General features: G+C 47.1%; 1 protein-coding gene across 1 annotated transcript in view; it reads right to left on the bottom strand.

Annotated features, from left to right (window-relative positions):
• The window catches only part of ttc28 (tetratricopeptide repeat domain 28), a 47548-nt gene that overhangs the window by 12026 nt on the left and 18896 nt on the right, over window positions 1-16626 (bottom strand). The window contains exons 3-17 of the mRNA XM_079755439.1: window positions 15746-15893; window positions 14200-14472; window positions 13528-13658; window positions 11195-11416; window positions 9975-10163; window positions 9157-9253; window positions 5655-5851; window positions 5420-5573; window positions 4762-4933; window positions 4127-4295; window positions 3321-3481; window positions 2430-2918; window positions 1656-1848; window positions 1285-1365; window positions 875-1127 (exon numbers count right to left, since the gene is read on the bottom strand). Coding sequence (XP_079611565.1) covers window positions 875-1127; window positions 1285-1365; window positions 1656-1848; window positions 2430-2918; window positions 3321-3481; window positions 4127-4295; window positions 4762-4933; window positions 5420-5573; window positions 5655-5851; window positions 9157-9253; window positions 9975-10163; window positions 11195-11416; window positions 13528-13658; window positions 14200-14472; window positions 15746-15893 — 2929 coding nt within the window. The remainder of the gene's footprint in view (window positions 1-874; window positions 1128-1284; window positions 1366-1655; window positions 1849-2429; window positions 2919-3320; window positions 3482-4126; window positions 4296-4761; window positions 4934-5419; window positions 5574-5654; window positions 5852-9156; window positions 9254-9974; window positions 10164-11194; window positions 11417-13527; window positions 13659-14199; window positions 14473-15745; window positions 15894-16626) is intronic.

Genomic DNA, 16626 nt, shown 5'->3' with positions numbered 1-16626 from the left:
GAATCTGTGATTAATGTGACAGGCCATGACCGCAAGGAGTAGAACAAAAACAACAACAAGGGACAAAGAAATAAACTAACAGACAAATCACCCGTTCAGTTAGAACGTTTGGAATTAAAATGTTTTATGAGATGAGTGTGTGTGTGTGTGTGTGTGTGACTGTCTACCTTTGTTTGAGTGAGTGATTGTGTGTGTTTGTGTTTGTGTGTGTGTGTGTGTGTGCATGTGTGTGTGTGTGTGTGTGTGTTTCTGTTTGTTTCATGTGCCTGTGAGTGGGAGTATTCTAAGGAGAAATCAGCTTAGTTCAAGGCCGTTTAATCAATCTGGATTATTGACAAAAAGCTGCCCAAGGCACGCATCCAGGCATAACTAGATGAGCACTGATCAAATAATAGACAATCTATAAACTTTTATCTCTCTGGCGTTCAAGGGAGTTCTGGGAATGGAGCTCAAGGCTTTAGTCATCTCTCCCTCCCACTTCCCACCAGTCCATTAGATTAAATATTAACATATAAACTCTTTGCTAACATTTAGTTGCACTCTGTCTAACAACTTGTAGCATTTCTTGAGTTGTCGAATTGCTATTTAGCAAGTTTTTGCAGGGATATTTGAGGTAGTGGGAACAATGTCTTGGTCCAGGGTGAGCTACAATGTCTTGGTGGAGAAGATGGAGGAACTGATGTAGGGGAACACTGAGGAGAGGATGGATGAACTGGGGCAAGACAATAAAGTCAGGGGGCTTTCCTTCATGTCTCCCTTGACTCCGACATTGTTGGGGCGATTCCAGGAGACATGAACACCTCTCACACACATGACCAGCAGAGTGTGAGCACTGAATATTTTCCTGTGTAAAGACCACCATGGACCTCCCTACCTTCCTGCAGGTACATCACAGCCTGTGCAAAGTTCTGCAGCGCATGGTGTGTCCTCCCCAGGCTCCCGTAGGCCAGGGTCTTGGCCGGAAGGTCGTTGGTCTGCGCCGCCACGCTCAGGTGCTGCTCCTGGTAGAACACGGCTCGCTCAAAGTTCCCCAGGGCCTCGTAGGTCAGTCCCAGGTCCCCGTAGGCCCGGCCCTGGCCCCGCCCACATCCTATTTGCTCCGCAATATCCAGTGCCCTCTGATGCCACTGCATAGGAGAGGAGAGACGGATTAATTGATTGGTGGACTGAAAGTGAGGGGCGAAAAGTGAAACTGAAAGTCAAAGTGAAACTGAAAGTCAAAGTTAAACTGAAAGTGAAACTGAAAGTAAGCCATTGAACATGTGAATATGGATAATAACAAACCTGCAAAGCTGTCTCGTTGTCTCCCATCAGCTGGTAAACTCCTCCCAGGGATCCACTAGCCTCACCGGCCAGTGATTGGTCCTATTGGTAGTATTAAGCGTTTACTTTTTAGTAGACGCTTTTTATTCAATGCAACTAAGCACTAAGTATTTGTTGAGATACCTGCTATTTGAGAGCAGATAGGGTTTAGGTATTTGTCAGACTGTGGCCATTTAAAAGTCAGAAAGATCTAGAAAAATATAGCTTCCATGCCCCTATAAAGCCTACGATAAATATTTGATAACATCTTAGTATTACAAGACAAGACACATTGGTCCACATTTTCCTTCGATTAACAACAGTTGTCATTATAATCACACTTAAAGGCCTACCCCCGCTGTGTGGGCGATGTTGAGCTGGTGTTCCAGACAGGACAGGGCCTGTTCGTAGTTGCCCAGCTGGCTGTGCAGGGTGCCCAGCTCCCCGTATGCGTGGGCCTTGCCCCCTCCGTCGCCACCCAGCTCATGGGCTACCACCAAGCGCTTCTCAAAGCACACCAGGGCCTGCTGGAGGTTACCCATAGACCTGGACAGAGAGCAGAGCCCGGAGTGGAGGTGTGTGCTGGTGGTGGTGGCTGGGCTGGGTGAGCAAGTATGGTTTGAGTTTGAGTTGAGTTTGTGTATTGCAGTATCAGTTCGTATCAAAGATTCGTGGTGGTGGTGGGGAGGATTAGTCATGGAATTAGCATTGCTTGAATTGGATTAATTCTTGCTGGCGGACAAATAGCGAGCCTTAGAGTGGTGTTGAATAGCATTGTCAGCTATGGTTACCATTAAGTACGATATAGTAGATGTGTTTATCCAAAGTCACTTAGCAGCAGCAGACTTAGCAGCAGGTTGGGATTAGCCATCTTGGATTCCTACAAGTAGACGGGGGACCTTTTGGGAGTCCAACAACAGCCACACTATCCCACCCCCTTAACTAATTTCACTTTTGTCTGACAGCAAGCAAACTGTTTTTTTCCGTCATACAATGCATGTCGTTTTAGTCTTCACAGCCTACCAGCTCATAAGTTAATCACCTGGTTCATTAGTGAACCACGGCGGCTAGAACCAACCCCCATGTAAGCCAGTAATCCAACCTCTCCCTAATTCCCCCCGACCTACCGGTGTGCGTTCCCCAGCCCCCTGTACGCCTTCTCCTGGTCCTGGATGTGCACCATGCTCTGGGCCACGCTCAGGTACTTCTCGTAGTACTGGATGGCCTCCTCGAAGTCGCCCAGCGCGTCGTAGCAGTCGGCCAGGCTCCCGAACGCGCGCCCGCGGTCCAGCACGCCCTCGGCGCCGCTCAGCTGCTGCAGCATGGCCAGCTGCTGCTCGAAGTAGCCGATGGCCTCCTCGAACAGCCCCATGTTCAGCTTGGTGATGCCCATGTTGCCGTGCACCCGGGCCTCCAGCCGGGCGTCGCGCAGCCCCTGGGCCAGCACCAGCTGGGCCTGGTAGCACTGCAGCGTGGTGGCGTAGTCCCCCAGGGTCATGTGCACGGCCGCCAGGTGGCCCAGGGCCTGGCACTCCCCCTGCTGGTCGCCCAGGTCCCTGCGCAGGGTCAGCTCCTGGCTGTGGAAGGACAGCGCCGACTCCATCTGCCGCTGGAGCCTTTATGAGGGGGGGGGGGAGATATTTAAGAGCTTTTCAATCAATCGATTTGTATGAAAGCGTCTGATAAATGACTTAATAGGAGATAGTAGCAAATTGGTTGAATCGGTGTAAGAGCACTAGTTTTGTCTCTGTTGTTGTCATACTTCATGACAACCTGGAATGGCTTATGGAGCACAGCTTCATATTTCCAAGTAGCGAAAAAGGCAATTAGTTGAGGACGAAACACAGGAGGAAAGGGATTTGATTGGTTGTGCCAAATTGAACCAGTTGGCAGCGGTGTCCATAACAGGCTTTATATGGGTATTAAAGTGGGCACAACCGATGCACAACTAAAACCACTTGAGCTGTACACACAACAGTTATTAAACAGCAAACAGAAACATTTCTCTGCTGGTCTACCTGTGAGACGAGCCAAGTGCTGAATAAGCATCTGCCTCCATCTTCTGGTTCTTGTGCTTCTGGGCCAGCTTGAGCTGCTGTTGGTAGAACCGCGTAGCCGCCGGAAGATCTCCCCGACACACACACACATCCCCCAGGTTCCCCAGCGCCCGGAACGCCGCCTGCCAAACACACACACACACACAAGCATGCACACACACACAGACACACACACATACACAAGCACACACAAACGCACACACACACATGCACACACACAAATGCACACGCACACACACACACACACACACACACACACACAGACATCCAGAGAAGTATTGATCACCATCCAAGGTCTCTTAGTGAGCACCTTGCCAAATGCAGAAAAGTGTTGGTGAATTGTTGAATGTCTTTATATCACAGCGGCAAGCTTTTTGATTAAAATCAAAAAGCACTTTGATATCTACTGTAACTTTTGGCTAAAATTGGTTAAATTATTAACATTTGTAAGAAAGTAGGACGCATAGAATTGCAACTTTTTTTCTGATAGTTGATTTTTGACTGTTCTCAGCCTTACTTGTAAATTGCCTTGTATAAAAGAGTCTGACTAATGACTAAATGTAAATGGATTGTAAGTACATCACTTTGTGGACGCTATTTTCAAAAGTGCTGTAAAGTTACAAAAGAGCATGCACTCTGGGCACGGGCAGACCCAGTTGGAGTAAGACCCTGGCAGTGGTCTCGTCTCTCTCTATCGGGCTACACATTGCTCAAGCATTGCTCCATCCATTCTTCCACACTCCGTATCTCCGTATTCCCTGGGGTACCTGGGTGTTGTCCAGGGCTTGAGCCAGGGACAGCAGGTATCTCTGACACTCCTCTGCCTTGCTGTACTCCCCCAGGGCCTTGTGGGCCAGGCCCAGGTTGCAGTAGGCCTTGGCCTGGGCCAGTTTGTCCTGGAGGTCCTTTGCCAAGCCCAGGTCCTGCTCATAACACCTGGGACAAAGACAGACAAAGTTTATTCTGTATTCAAAATTCAATATTTAACATTGAATATGCTACATTTGATTTTGTAGATTGGAGAATCACAATTATAAATTATAAAGTCATTAATAATAAATCGAAATATATATATTCCTAATTTGTAATTGTACATCAATTTTACATAAATTATGAATTATGTAATATGGGTGATTCATTATGAATAACACATTCTAAATTATGAATGGCAAATAAGACTAAGACAACCAAGAATTACTAGATACTAAATAACGTGGTCGCCCATTGATCTGTTGCAAGAATTGCATTGGCCACAATGTCTGTGTGCTATACTGTGTATTTGATAATAAATAGTTCGATAAAAAACTTGCATAAAAAATGTAACCAAGCAGTATTTAAAACACTGTAAAGTGCAGATTAGCTATAGGAGTCAGGAGGAATTTCAGACAGTAATAACCGTCACCTGATGGCGTCTCGATACTGGCCCAGGCAGTAGTACGCGTAGCCCTGGTTGTGGAAGATCTTCCCGGCTGCCTCCATGTCTTGCAGCCCGGGGCTCAGGGCCAGGTACTGCTGGTAGTAGGGCAGGGCCTGGGCGTACTCCCCTCGGCCGCTGTGGAAGTTCCCCAGGTTGGCTGGAAACACAGAGGAGGGGGGCATGAGACTTGGGTCAGAATCAGCGCTGTCTGTGGATGAGATAGCAGTGAGGGAAGGGGTAGCCCATACAAGTCTGCTAAACCCCCTCATTTGACTGCTAGAATCGAAAAAGACGGATAGACGGATAGACAGAAGAGACAGGCGGAGAAAGAGACAGACAGACAGACAGACAGGTTGATAGATAGATAGATAAAAGGCAGACAGACAAACCACTGACATAAACACAGTCAGACAGAAAGACAGACTGACAGACTGAGAGAAATATACAGACAAGACAAACATCCGACTTGAGGCCAGACGGACGGACAGACAGACAAACAGACAGACCGGTTGATACATATATAGATAAAAAGACAGACAAACAGACAGACAAACCACTGGTGTAAACACAGTCAGATAGGTGTACAGTCAGACGGACGGACAGACAGACAAACAGACCGAGCCAGACCGGCGGGTAAGCCCACCTAAAGCCCTGGCTTCACTCTGGGTGTCCCCGAGGTCTCTGGCGATGGAGAGGTGGTGCAGGTAGTGCTGGAGGGCCTGGTCGTGGGCCCCCAGGGCCTGGTAGGCCACGGCCAGGTTACCGTGGGTCGAGGCCTGGGACGGACGGTCGTTCACCTGCCCCACAACCACATGTCATTTTCATCATGTGTACATGTGTGCCCGCGGGGTTGTGCGCGTGTGTGTGCGCCCTCCCACCTCCAGTGAGATCTGCAGCTCCTGCCGGTGGTAGCGCACTGCCTGGTCGTGGAGACCCAGGGCGCTGTAGGCGTTGCCCATGTTCCCGTAGGCCCGGCCCTGGGCGGCGTAGTCCCCCAGCTCCTGGGCCAGGGCCAGGTGGCTCTTGTGGAGCTCCAGCGCCTTGTCGTACTGCCCCCTCATCTGCTGGATGATGCCTGGGAGGGGGGCAGAGCAGCGGAAGGTGCAACCCGGTGAGCAAAGATAAGCTTTGATGCTAAGAGGGTGAGGTAATCACACGATGAAGAATGAATAATAAAGGATGAGGTTTTTTTCATCCCACACGCGATTTGACAGTGGAGGAACGTGAGAAGGAGCAGGTTTTTCGCGGATATTATTACTTATTTTATACTCTGCATGGTTCTGTTTTTGTAGGGGCTGCTGGGTATACAGTGGGATAAGAAAGCAAGTTGTGGAAATAAATCAAAACAAATCCCGTCAGCCTTTGTAATTCTGACCGTGCAAACAAAACGTTTGCGTGAACGTCCCCTGTGGCAGGGTCTTTGGAGTGGCAGGGTAATGAACCATGAACCGACTAGCCCCATACTCAACATAGACATGCTGTAGACTCTGGGGATCGTTTCAACGTTTAAATCAAACCTGATATCCTGGTGCCCTGGTTTATCAAATGTAGGTTTTGTTTATTGAGCGCGACGGAGACGAGCCCGCCGCCACATGCAGAGACACACCACCTGCCACAGTCCCTGTTCGCCGTCTGACTCGGGGAGGTTCTACAGCATGTGACGATCTCCCAGCGCCCTAGTGTGTTCTCATTGTTATAAATAACCGTTTCTAGGGCCGGTCGAGCTCAATGTGAGGGAAAATACAGAAGATAGTTGGAGCTGGAAGAACAGATCAAAGAACAACAGGGGAACTTACGTGGAGCTGCCTAAATTACTTTCTTCCACCATTTTGTATCTGTACTGACCGAGACAGGTTGGGACATGGAAGCGGAGAAACTGGTGTTGAACCACCGAATTGTGCAACATTTGTTTTTTTAAATATTTAAAGTATACAGCCAAATGTTGTATAAATGTTGTGACCAAAATGTATTCAAAAGAGCTAAGAGGATTATAGTGAGGCCTGCAGGGTTGGCTGGGCTTACGGTTAGTGGCAAAAACACCTGACCCACAGGCACACACACACACAGACACACACACACACACACACACACACACACACACACACACACACACACACACACACAGAGTGGCGGTGAGCTGTCGACTCAGCAGTGGGGTCGGGTTCACTGACTCAGATATCACTGTGGTCGCAGAAACAAAAGCCTTGCTAATAAAACATGCATTTTTAATGGCTGGAGAGAGAGACTACTGCAGTCATGTGATCAGGGGTCCCTGGCTCCCGGGCTACACTAGGCCAGGCGGAGCAGGAAAGGGGAGATCCCAAACACTGGGATTTGACCTGAGTACAACACAATGCCACCTAACACGCTGTAAAGGCAACCTGGAATGGCATTTATATATCTGCCCTTATTTCCATATCCTTCCTGACACATTAAACAAAAACAAATGAAGCCGATAATTTGCTTAATTCAATGTTTGGAAGTTATGAGCATGAAGTTGTTGGATTGTACGAAAGAGAGAAAAAACATAGCTTAGCAAAGTTTATCTTTATCAGCGGTTGAAAAATTAAGCCTGCTAGCATGGATGACTTAGTGGTCCCTGGATGTCCAATGGACTTAAACCCATAAACATAAGCTTTACTGTTGAATATGTGAATAGTATGACTATGTAAATGAACCACATTCTTGAAAAAAAAAAAAAAGAATATTAAATATGTATTTAGGCAGAACCGGTAGTGCTACTATCAGGTAGAACTGCTTATTCTCCCCAGAGTCCTGCATGTACAGCTTATCGTTTGTGGACAATAAACCTCATTGCAGCATTAACCGGACCGCGCCCCGTTTAACGGGGTAAACCAATCACTTCTATGGCGTAGCCATGGTAACAAGGGGATGGTCTGCAGACAGCTCTGATGACAGAGACAGAGAAACCTCCTTTCTGGCTGGTCATCACTGATCAATGCAAAGCTTTAAATAAGGGCTTTTCAGTCCACCTGGGGTCATTACCCAGCATCCTTTGTGGACGTCAATAGTTGACACAGGATTGTATTATATTGGTAGTGCATAGTGCTTGATGAACAAGTATATTAATCTTTAAACATAGTTTATTTTTACCTTAGCATATTTTTAGCATATTTTTATGCTAGTATTTATGTTTTTGCCGGTGATTGTGATTTGTCATACGATTTCCCTGCCCAGTCTTTCTGTGTCGTCTGAGAAATAGAGACTTGAACTTCCACATAGACACACGGACACGCACATGCACACACAAACACAGACGCACACCGACGCACACTGAAGTATCAATGTCTGCAACTGGAACACAGTGGGCCCTATCTTGCATCCTGCGCAATTTACTTTCTACACCGACGCATGTATCGTTGCTAGTTTGCACCCAACGCAAAGCAGATTTTCCATGCATTAAAATAATAATAACAAAAATAAACGTGAGCAAAGTAGGCTTTATCCCAGCCTTCCAAAACAAAATCTCGTTTTATGGTTAATGATAACGTTGGTTAAATTATTTGGGAAAGAACAGCTGATACAGCGGTAATAAGTTGTATTTAAATCAATGCATCTGCAAACACCGTACAGTAAACACATTTTTTCTTGACACAGACATTGTGTACAAGCCCATAACTTTTAGGATTGATGAGTATCTGATCATGATAAAACATTGTTTTACCGCGGGTGAGTGTTAAAAAGAATGAATGAATGCAGGCGCGCGTGTGTGCCTCCATCCGTTTAAACACACGCAAACTAAACACCTAACGCATAATACTGTCCATGGCAATGTACATTAACGGGGGGACACATGCATATTAGGAACACAAGTCAATAACGATAATGTTTGCAATACTGTTAGGAAACGATGTTTGTTAATGTATTGCCGCATATCATTAAATAGAACCACAGTTGCAGCCACAGGACCGAAATTTACATGAGGACTCGAAGAAAACGCTATTCCATGTGTGAATTAGGCCATATTATTTGGCCATAAACTGAGCCATTTGAAGTTTGAAATTACTTTGGTCATGCATCTGTTTCATCTGAGATTGCAAAATATAAATTTGTCAGGTTCAAGGTTCAAGGCGCTCATGGCTCTTAAAGATGATGGGTGATGGCACTCTCATTGGTTTATTGCACATCACGCCCAAACCACACCTACGGGTAATTAGGCTACTTCAGGGCAACCCTTTTTAGATTTGCAAGAGTCATTTATCCGACGGTATAATACCAAGAGCAGCAGAGACCCGCCCACAAAGCTACTTGCGTTTGGCGCTTCTCACTTGCGTTTCAGACCGTTAAAACAGGGCCCAGTGTTGGCAACACCAAGTGAATTGAGAAGTGATGATGATGATGAAGAAGAGGTAGGTTTACCCAGGTTGGACGAGGCCCGTCCCTGGGCCGGTCTGTCTTCCAGCTCCTGCGCAATGTCCAGCTGGTTCTGATGGTACCCCCCCGCCCTCGCCAAGTCCTGGAGAAACACACACACACACACACACACACACACACACACACACACACACGCACACACACACACACACACACACACACACACACACGCACACCACACACACACACACACACACACACACACACACAACACTCTTATTCGACAACCGTCATACATATCACACAATCTCCAGTTGGCTTTGTTTTGAACCAAACCAACAGGAAAGGGCTGGATGATGGCATTGCCCACCATGTTTGGTGAGGATCATGCTAACTGGAAATTCAAGGATAATGCTGCCGGTGGCAGCTAGCGCTCTCTGCCATGTTTGGAATGCTGATAATTTCTTACAATTGCCAATGCTTATACAGTATTTGTGATTGGTTGATTCGTCAAGATGGCAAGCCATTTTGGGAAATCACAAGTGGGAAAGTCCCCCCAGATGTATGACGCAACAGATCAACTCTTCAGAGTCACCTCACTACTGGACAGTGTTGCCAGATTGGGCCAGATTTCCCGCCAAATCTGGCAACAGTTTTGCCAGTTCGGGCGGGAGATCTGGCCAAATCAGGCAACACTACTACTGGACCGTAACACCTGGAATACTAGAGGGCTAGAATGACACCATAAAGGTGTCATTCCACTTGTGATGCCACAAGTGGTAAGACAGAACTCTAGCATCCCAGTTGTTACATCACAAGTGGAGGAATTTTGAAATGACCCTTTATGAAAGAGTGACCCCGACCTGCATGCAGCGAGCGGCGTGGCCCAGCCCCGCGTAGGCCCTCATCTCAAAGGCCCTCTCCTCCAGCTCCCGGGCCAGCTCCAGGACCCGGGTGTGGTAGGACACGGCCTTGTCGAAGTCCCTCTGGGAGTGGTAGGCGCTGCCCAGGTTGCTGTATGCCCGGGCCTCCTCCCGCCGGTTCCCCAGAGTCTGTCACCCAGAGGGAAGGATCGGAAAGCAGGTCTTAATAGGAATGCATTGCCCTTAATACAGCAGTATAAACTGCTGCTGCATGGATGGTGGATTATTGTTTTTTATTTTACCTTTATTTTACCAGGAAATAATCCCATTGAGATTCTGAATCTCTTTTACAAAGGAGTCCTGGCCAAGACAGCAGCATATAGTTCCATATAAAATATACTTAAAAAAACAGACAACATAAAACAGAAATGGTTGGTCTTTACGCTACGCTACCATGACCTCATCATCAATGTTGTTAACAATACGTTAAAGGTCCCACAGTATACCACCAGGTGTGAGTGTGATTAGCCGTTAGGAGCTGTTTTGAAAAACTGCCTCTTCTGACATCACAAGTGGGCGTGTCTACCTAGATATATGACGGATAGATGAGCAGTATTTGTTACAGTCCACTGGGTAGGCTGGTAGACGGATCTATCCAGCACACAACTAGGTGGACACGCAAACTTGTGATGTCAGAAGAGGTTGATTTTCAAAACGGCTTGTAACGGCTAATAAACTGGTATAAACTGCTGGTACATGGATAGTGGATGATTGTTTTTATTCTACATTACCATGAGTCATTTGAAGGCTGTTAACGATGTGTTACCATTGCAACATCCAGATGCTGTATGATGTATGTTACCGTGGCAACTGATTTATAACAAATGATTATACATTTTTTTGGAGTAAACATATTAAATGAGTGGTGCGAAGACCTAGAAAAATCAACCAAACATTTTATTACTTTTTATGTTTCATTTCATTCATTTATTTAAAGGACAATGCACATTAATCTACATTTCTCTAAATATGCCAGTGTTAGCCAGCAGGCTAATGTTCAACTGTAGTCCTTTGGCAAGACGTTAAGCTAGGGTGCTATTCAGATTCAACCCATTTCTTTACATTTCCAAGAATTCCCGGGAAATCCTTCCCAGTACCCCTAGGGGCGCACGTACCCCCCCCCCCCATTCGAGAAACGCCGCCCTAACAGTTGACGCTACCTTGGCAACCTCCAGATGCTGCTCGTGGCACTTCAGGGCGTTGGTGAAGTCCCCCAGCGCGGTGTACACGGCCCCCACGTTCCCCAGCTGCCGAGCCTCGGAGAGCCGGCACTGGCTCTGCCGGGCCAGCAGCACGCACTGCTTGTGGCTGGCCAGGGCATTGGGGTAGTCCCCGATGGAGGTGTACACATGGCCCAGGCTGCTGAGAGCCCCGGAGGCAGCCTGGGCATGGGGGACGGGGAGACGTTTGGGGGGTGAGTGCAGTCCCTCTGGTGTATAGGCACCACAACAAACCAACAGCAATGTACACACACAACACAATGTTCTCAAACACACACACACGTTTAATATAACTCTAAGGATTTGTTTTTGCATTTTTATGCTTTATTATAGAGTGAGATAGAGAGGGAGGCATGGGAGATAGAGGGGATGATATGCAGCAATTGACGGGCAGGAATCGAACCCGGGTCTCTTTGATCAGGACGGAGCCTGTATGGTACGGCCTCTACCCGGTAACCCACCGGGGCGCCCCACACAGTTAATATACTTGACTATGCTGCTTATATTAAATATCAGGTTTGAAAAATGGTTTTATACATCCTTCTAGAATAGCAGATTCCTGTAAAAGGATTATAAGCGTATTCATAACTATAAAACTCGTTGGCCTACATTCTCCTCTAGTTCTGTAACGTGGAGCCGTCTTGTTGCTTCGGTAAGCAGAATCCATCCTCACCAGTCCTATTCCCCCCTCCTCAAACGTCTGTGTTTGCTAGACAGGAGTACTAGTGTCGCTGTGGTTTAGAATTACGCTGAGCTTCCCAGCCCAGCGAGGAATCTCCTTTAATGGCAGTATGTTCAATTACACTGGGTTGGTACTTTTTAACAATGTGTACACAATGTGTAATGCACACTAAATATTGTTTGCATATAGACTGTGAGATAATATAGACGTGGATTCCTTGACATCAGCCATTGATTTACACGCAGCGTTTTTGTGCGTGAAGTCTGGTCTTCGACAGAGTGTCTTTTTTTGCCGCTGTTTTTGCCACTAGCAGCGGAAAACGATCCATGTTTGGAACATTGAGGGCGAGACTTGAATAGCTGCGGCAAGCCAGTCTAGGGTCAAAACTCATTCATATTCATCTCTTATTCCACGCCAATATTTATTCACTTTTTATCCAAATACAAGTCCACCAGGACCTCACAAAATATGAAATATGAAGAAATAGTATGCTAAATATATAAAACATGGGCTAGGAACTGTGTTCCAAACCAAACGAAGAAAAAACATATTAGTTTGTATTACTAGAAGGAAATCACGTTTTTCCAGTTGATTAAGAATGGTGCTGGTGGGTCAACCTGCCTTACAAATACTTACAAGTCTCTACTGTGAACCAGCTAGAGGCCGTTAGAGGAACTACAGCCTAGGCGCTACCGTTAACCACCTGTACATCGTAAGAGGAACTACATACTAGTCTCTACCTTAAACATCCTAGAGGTCATTATAAGAACGACATACTAGTCTCTACCGTGACCCACCTCGAAGTAGTAAGAGGCACTACTTACAAGTCTCTACCATGACCCACCTAGAGGCCGTTAGAGGAACTACATATTAGTCTCTTCTGCCTGAGCCCTACAAATTAAGGCTGTGGCATGTACCAATTTTGTTTGTGATAAATGTGAACATTGATTGCAATTAAAATGGAGACACATGATCTGCACTGAATATTAGTCATCTGTCACGTAGAGGACTTAATAAATATGTAGTTGCTCCAATTAACGATTGTATGCTTTGATGGTTCTCAGCCTTCACTTGGAAGTGGCTTTGCATAAAAGCGCCTGCTAAAATGAATGACTAAATGTAATTACATTTTATACATTTGGTGTTTATGGATTTAACCATTGCATAACCAAGCCTGGCAGTCAGAATATGGGAGATTGTGGTGTGTTTGTTGGGAGCAGAAGAGCTAGAAGCTAGCTGGCAGATTCCTGGCTGCAGTTATTTGTTTGTGTACTGGCCATCTCTGCCCATCACAATATACGTGTATTATAAATCCCCATCTCCACATGTCTTTGTTTCAATAACGTGTGTGGGGAGACAACTGAATGAGCACATATTGAGGGGATATTGATTCATTGCTGAAGATGGTTGACATGCTTGCTTGCTCACGAAGATCAATCATTTTTCACATCGACACACACAGGCTGACACGCATACATGTTAGGATGTGCACACACAACACACATAAACACACACACACACACACACACACACACACACACACACCCACACACACACACACACACACACACACACACACACACACACACACCTCTCTGTCCTTGAGCTTCATGGCGAGCACCAGCTGGTTCCTGTGATTGGTCAGTGCCTCCCGGTAGTTCCCTTTGGAGTAGAAAGCCGAGCCGAGGTTTCCATGAACCCGACACTCACCACACTGGTCACCTGTGGACATGGAACCCCCCACACACACACACAGACACATTAATACACAATCACACAAACACACCGTGCATTTTATGTTCAGGTGCTTTTCTTTAAGGAGCAGGAAGAAATTGGTTAGGATGCCTACGGTACCACTTTGGACGTATGGAAATCAAACCCAGTTCCAGTTCCAGGTTCTACGATATTATCCTGCCCCACGATTATTTATTTCATATTTGTATTGTTTCTTTTTTCTTTGGGTTTCAAGAAAGTCAGACAAACTCTTCCAGCTACAAATAGTTTTGTTCCTCATGAGGTCCAACTATGAAACATCTTTGAATGAACTGTGTAACGTTAGCTCCAGACTCTGACCCCCTCATGTTAGTGAGACCACACCGAGACCCACCCAGACCCCCTCATGTTAGTGAGACCACACTGAGACCCACCCAGACCCCCATGGTAGTGAGACCACACTGAGACCCACTCAGACCCCCTCATGGTAGTGAGACCACACTGAGACCCACTCAGACCCCCATGTTAGTGAGACCACACTGAGACCCACCCAGAGTCTTGGCCACCTCCAGGTCCTGCTGCATGTAGGCCACGCTCTTCTCGCTGTTGCCGAGCGACCAGTAGGCGGAGCTGAGGGCGGAGAACACCGACCCGCGCAGCTTCAAGGAGCAGGTGCCTATCTTCAGGCCGGACTCCAGCACCACCACGGAGGCCCCGTAGGAGCCGTGGCTCACCAGCTCCTGGCCGATCACCGACACCACCACGAAGGGGCTCTTGTCCAGCTTCATCTTCTGGAGCTTCAGGTAGGTGGGCTCGATGGAGTCTGGAGGAGGAGGGAGGAAGGACAGGGACATGAGGCGTGAGGGAAGCGTGGATACACAAAGACCAACACGGGAGAACTGGATCGGCACACATGCATTAGATGCACACAAACACGTACAGATGGACACATTTCGTACGCGCGCACACACACACACTCACGCATGTCCTCTGGTCATAAATAACCGCACGGCAAGGCGCGCGCGCGCGTGTGTGGAAGTGTTCGTGTGCGCTTGTGTGTGTGTCCTGACACTAAACAGTAACAGTGAAACTTGCCTTTTGACAGATGGCATTCCGCACTATGGACCTGATCAGCTCCAATAGTGAAGTATCTCTACAGATGGTCAACTCTGCTCAATGGCTTCATCCCTGGTGCTCCTCAGTCACTTTAATATCAAATGGGCTGGACAGACCTTTCATTTAGATGTTTCCCTTTATGCTTTCATCCCTGTTTCTCTGGCGTAATTTGATTTGAGTGTAACCACCAGGTGTTGAAAGCCAGGCAGTCAGATGGATAGGCATGAAGACAGACAGACAGACAGACAGACAGACAGACAGACAGACAGACAGACAGACAGACAGACAGACAGACAGACAAACAGGCAGACATCGGGACAGACAGACCACAGGATAGTCAGACTGACATGCCGACAAATGGGCGGACAGAAAAACAGGATCCCAGACATACCAGACAGACACATAGACAGACAAACAGACAGACAGAGAAAAGACAGACACATAGACAGACAAACAGACAGACAGAGAAAAGACAGACACATAGACAGACAAACAGACAGACAGAGAAAAGACAGACCGTCAGACAGACAAACAGACAGACACCACCAGATTAGCAGGTGCACAGCCAGTTAGATGCACAGACAGAAAGCAGCCTACCTCTAAGACAGACTGACGCACAGCCAGACAGCAGCCTACCTCTAAGACAGAGAGACGTACAGACAAACAGCAACCTACCTCTTAGACAGACAGACGCACAGACAGACAGCAGCATTTCTCTCAGCCAGACAGACATACTGGAGACATACAAGACACCTCATATTTGATACCTCTAAGTCTGACAGACAGACGAACAAATAGAAAGCAGCCTTCCTCGGCAGACAGCCACACACACACGCACACACACGCGCGCGCACACACACACACACACACACACACACACACACACACACACACACAGATAAACAAACATGCAGACAGTGGTACATGTGAGACAGTCAGACACAGATGTACAGACAAAGAGACAGAGAGACACACAGTACCTCTGAGCGGTGACTTCATGGCCGCCTCCACCATGCCCACTAGCAGCTGCAGACTTTTTGGGTCCTGGGCGAGACCGGAGGCGAACGCAGCCAGTGCGTCGGCATGGCGACCCAGGTACTGCAGCGCAACCCCCTGGCGAAAGTAGGCCTGGAGGGAGCAGAGAGAGACCTGACATTAACCTTAACTTCTTTACATTGGGTGGCCAACCATGAAACTGCATCATGATACAACACTGATGTTGCAGCCACCATTACAATGTACAGCTTGATTGAAATTTTACTATGGTTGTTCAAATATATTAGCGTACACACATACTCACACACACACACACACACACACACACACACACACACACACACACACACACACACACACACACACACACACAAACACACATATGCACCCTTTGTCTCAATTAATTGGACCCTTCGGATTAAAGACTATAAAACATGACATGACGTGGCATTTTTCTTATATTAAGATTAAGGACAATACAATACGATGTAGGTTTCAACATTACTTAGCCTTTAGCATTTACACACATTAAAAACAACTAACATGACAGAGCATTTAGCAGTCACCCAGATTGAGGACCATTCCACATGACGTCTAGTTATCACTCACGCACATTGAAAACAATGAAACGTGACATAGCATTTAGCATTGACACATGACGTAGCATTTAGCATTCCTGATGAGGATCAAGCAGAGGTCACCCCCACCCTCCCCCCCCCACCCCCCTTCCACATCATTCCCGTCCGCTCGGGCCATTAGCCAATCATCCACACACATTCCCCTCCATGTAGACCTTCAACCAATCATCTTCTCCCTTTGTGTTCTACATCGTGTATCATCCTCCCGGTCGCTCGTAGCCTAACAC

Source organism: Pollachius pollachius, assembly GCF_949987615.1.
Source record: "Pollachius pollachius genome assembly, chromosome: 18".
In the NCBI taxonomy this organism is placed as follows: Eukaryota; Metazoa; Chordata; class Actinopteri; order Gadiformes; family Gadidae; genus Pollachius; species Pollachius pollachius.
This window is presented reverse-complemented; position numbering and strand designations above follow the sequence as displayed.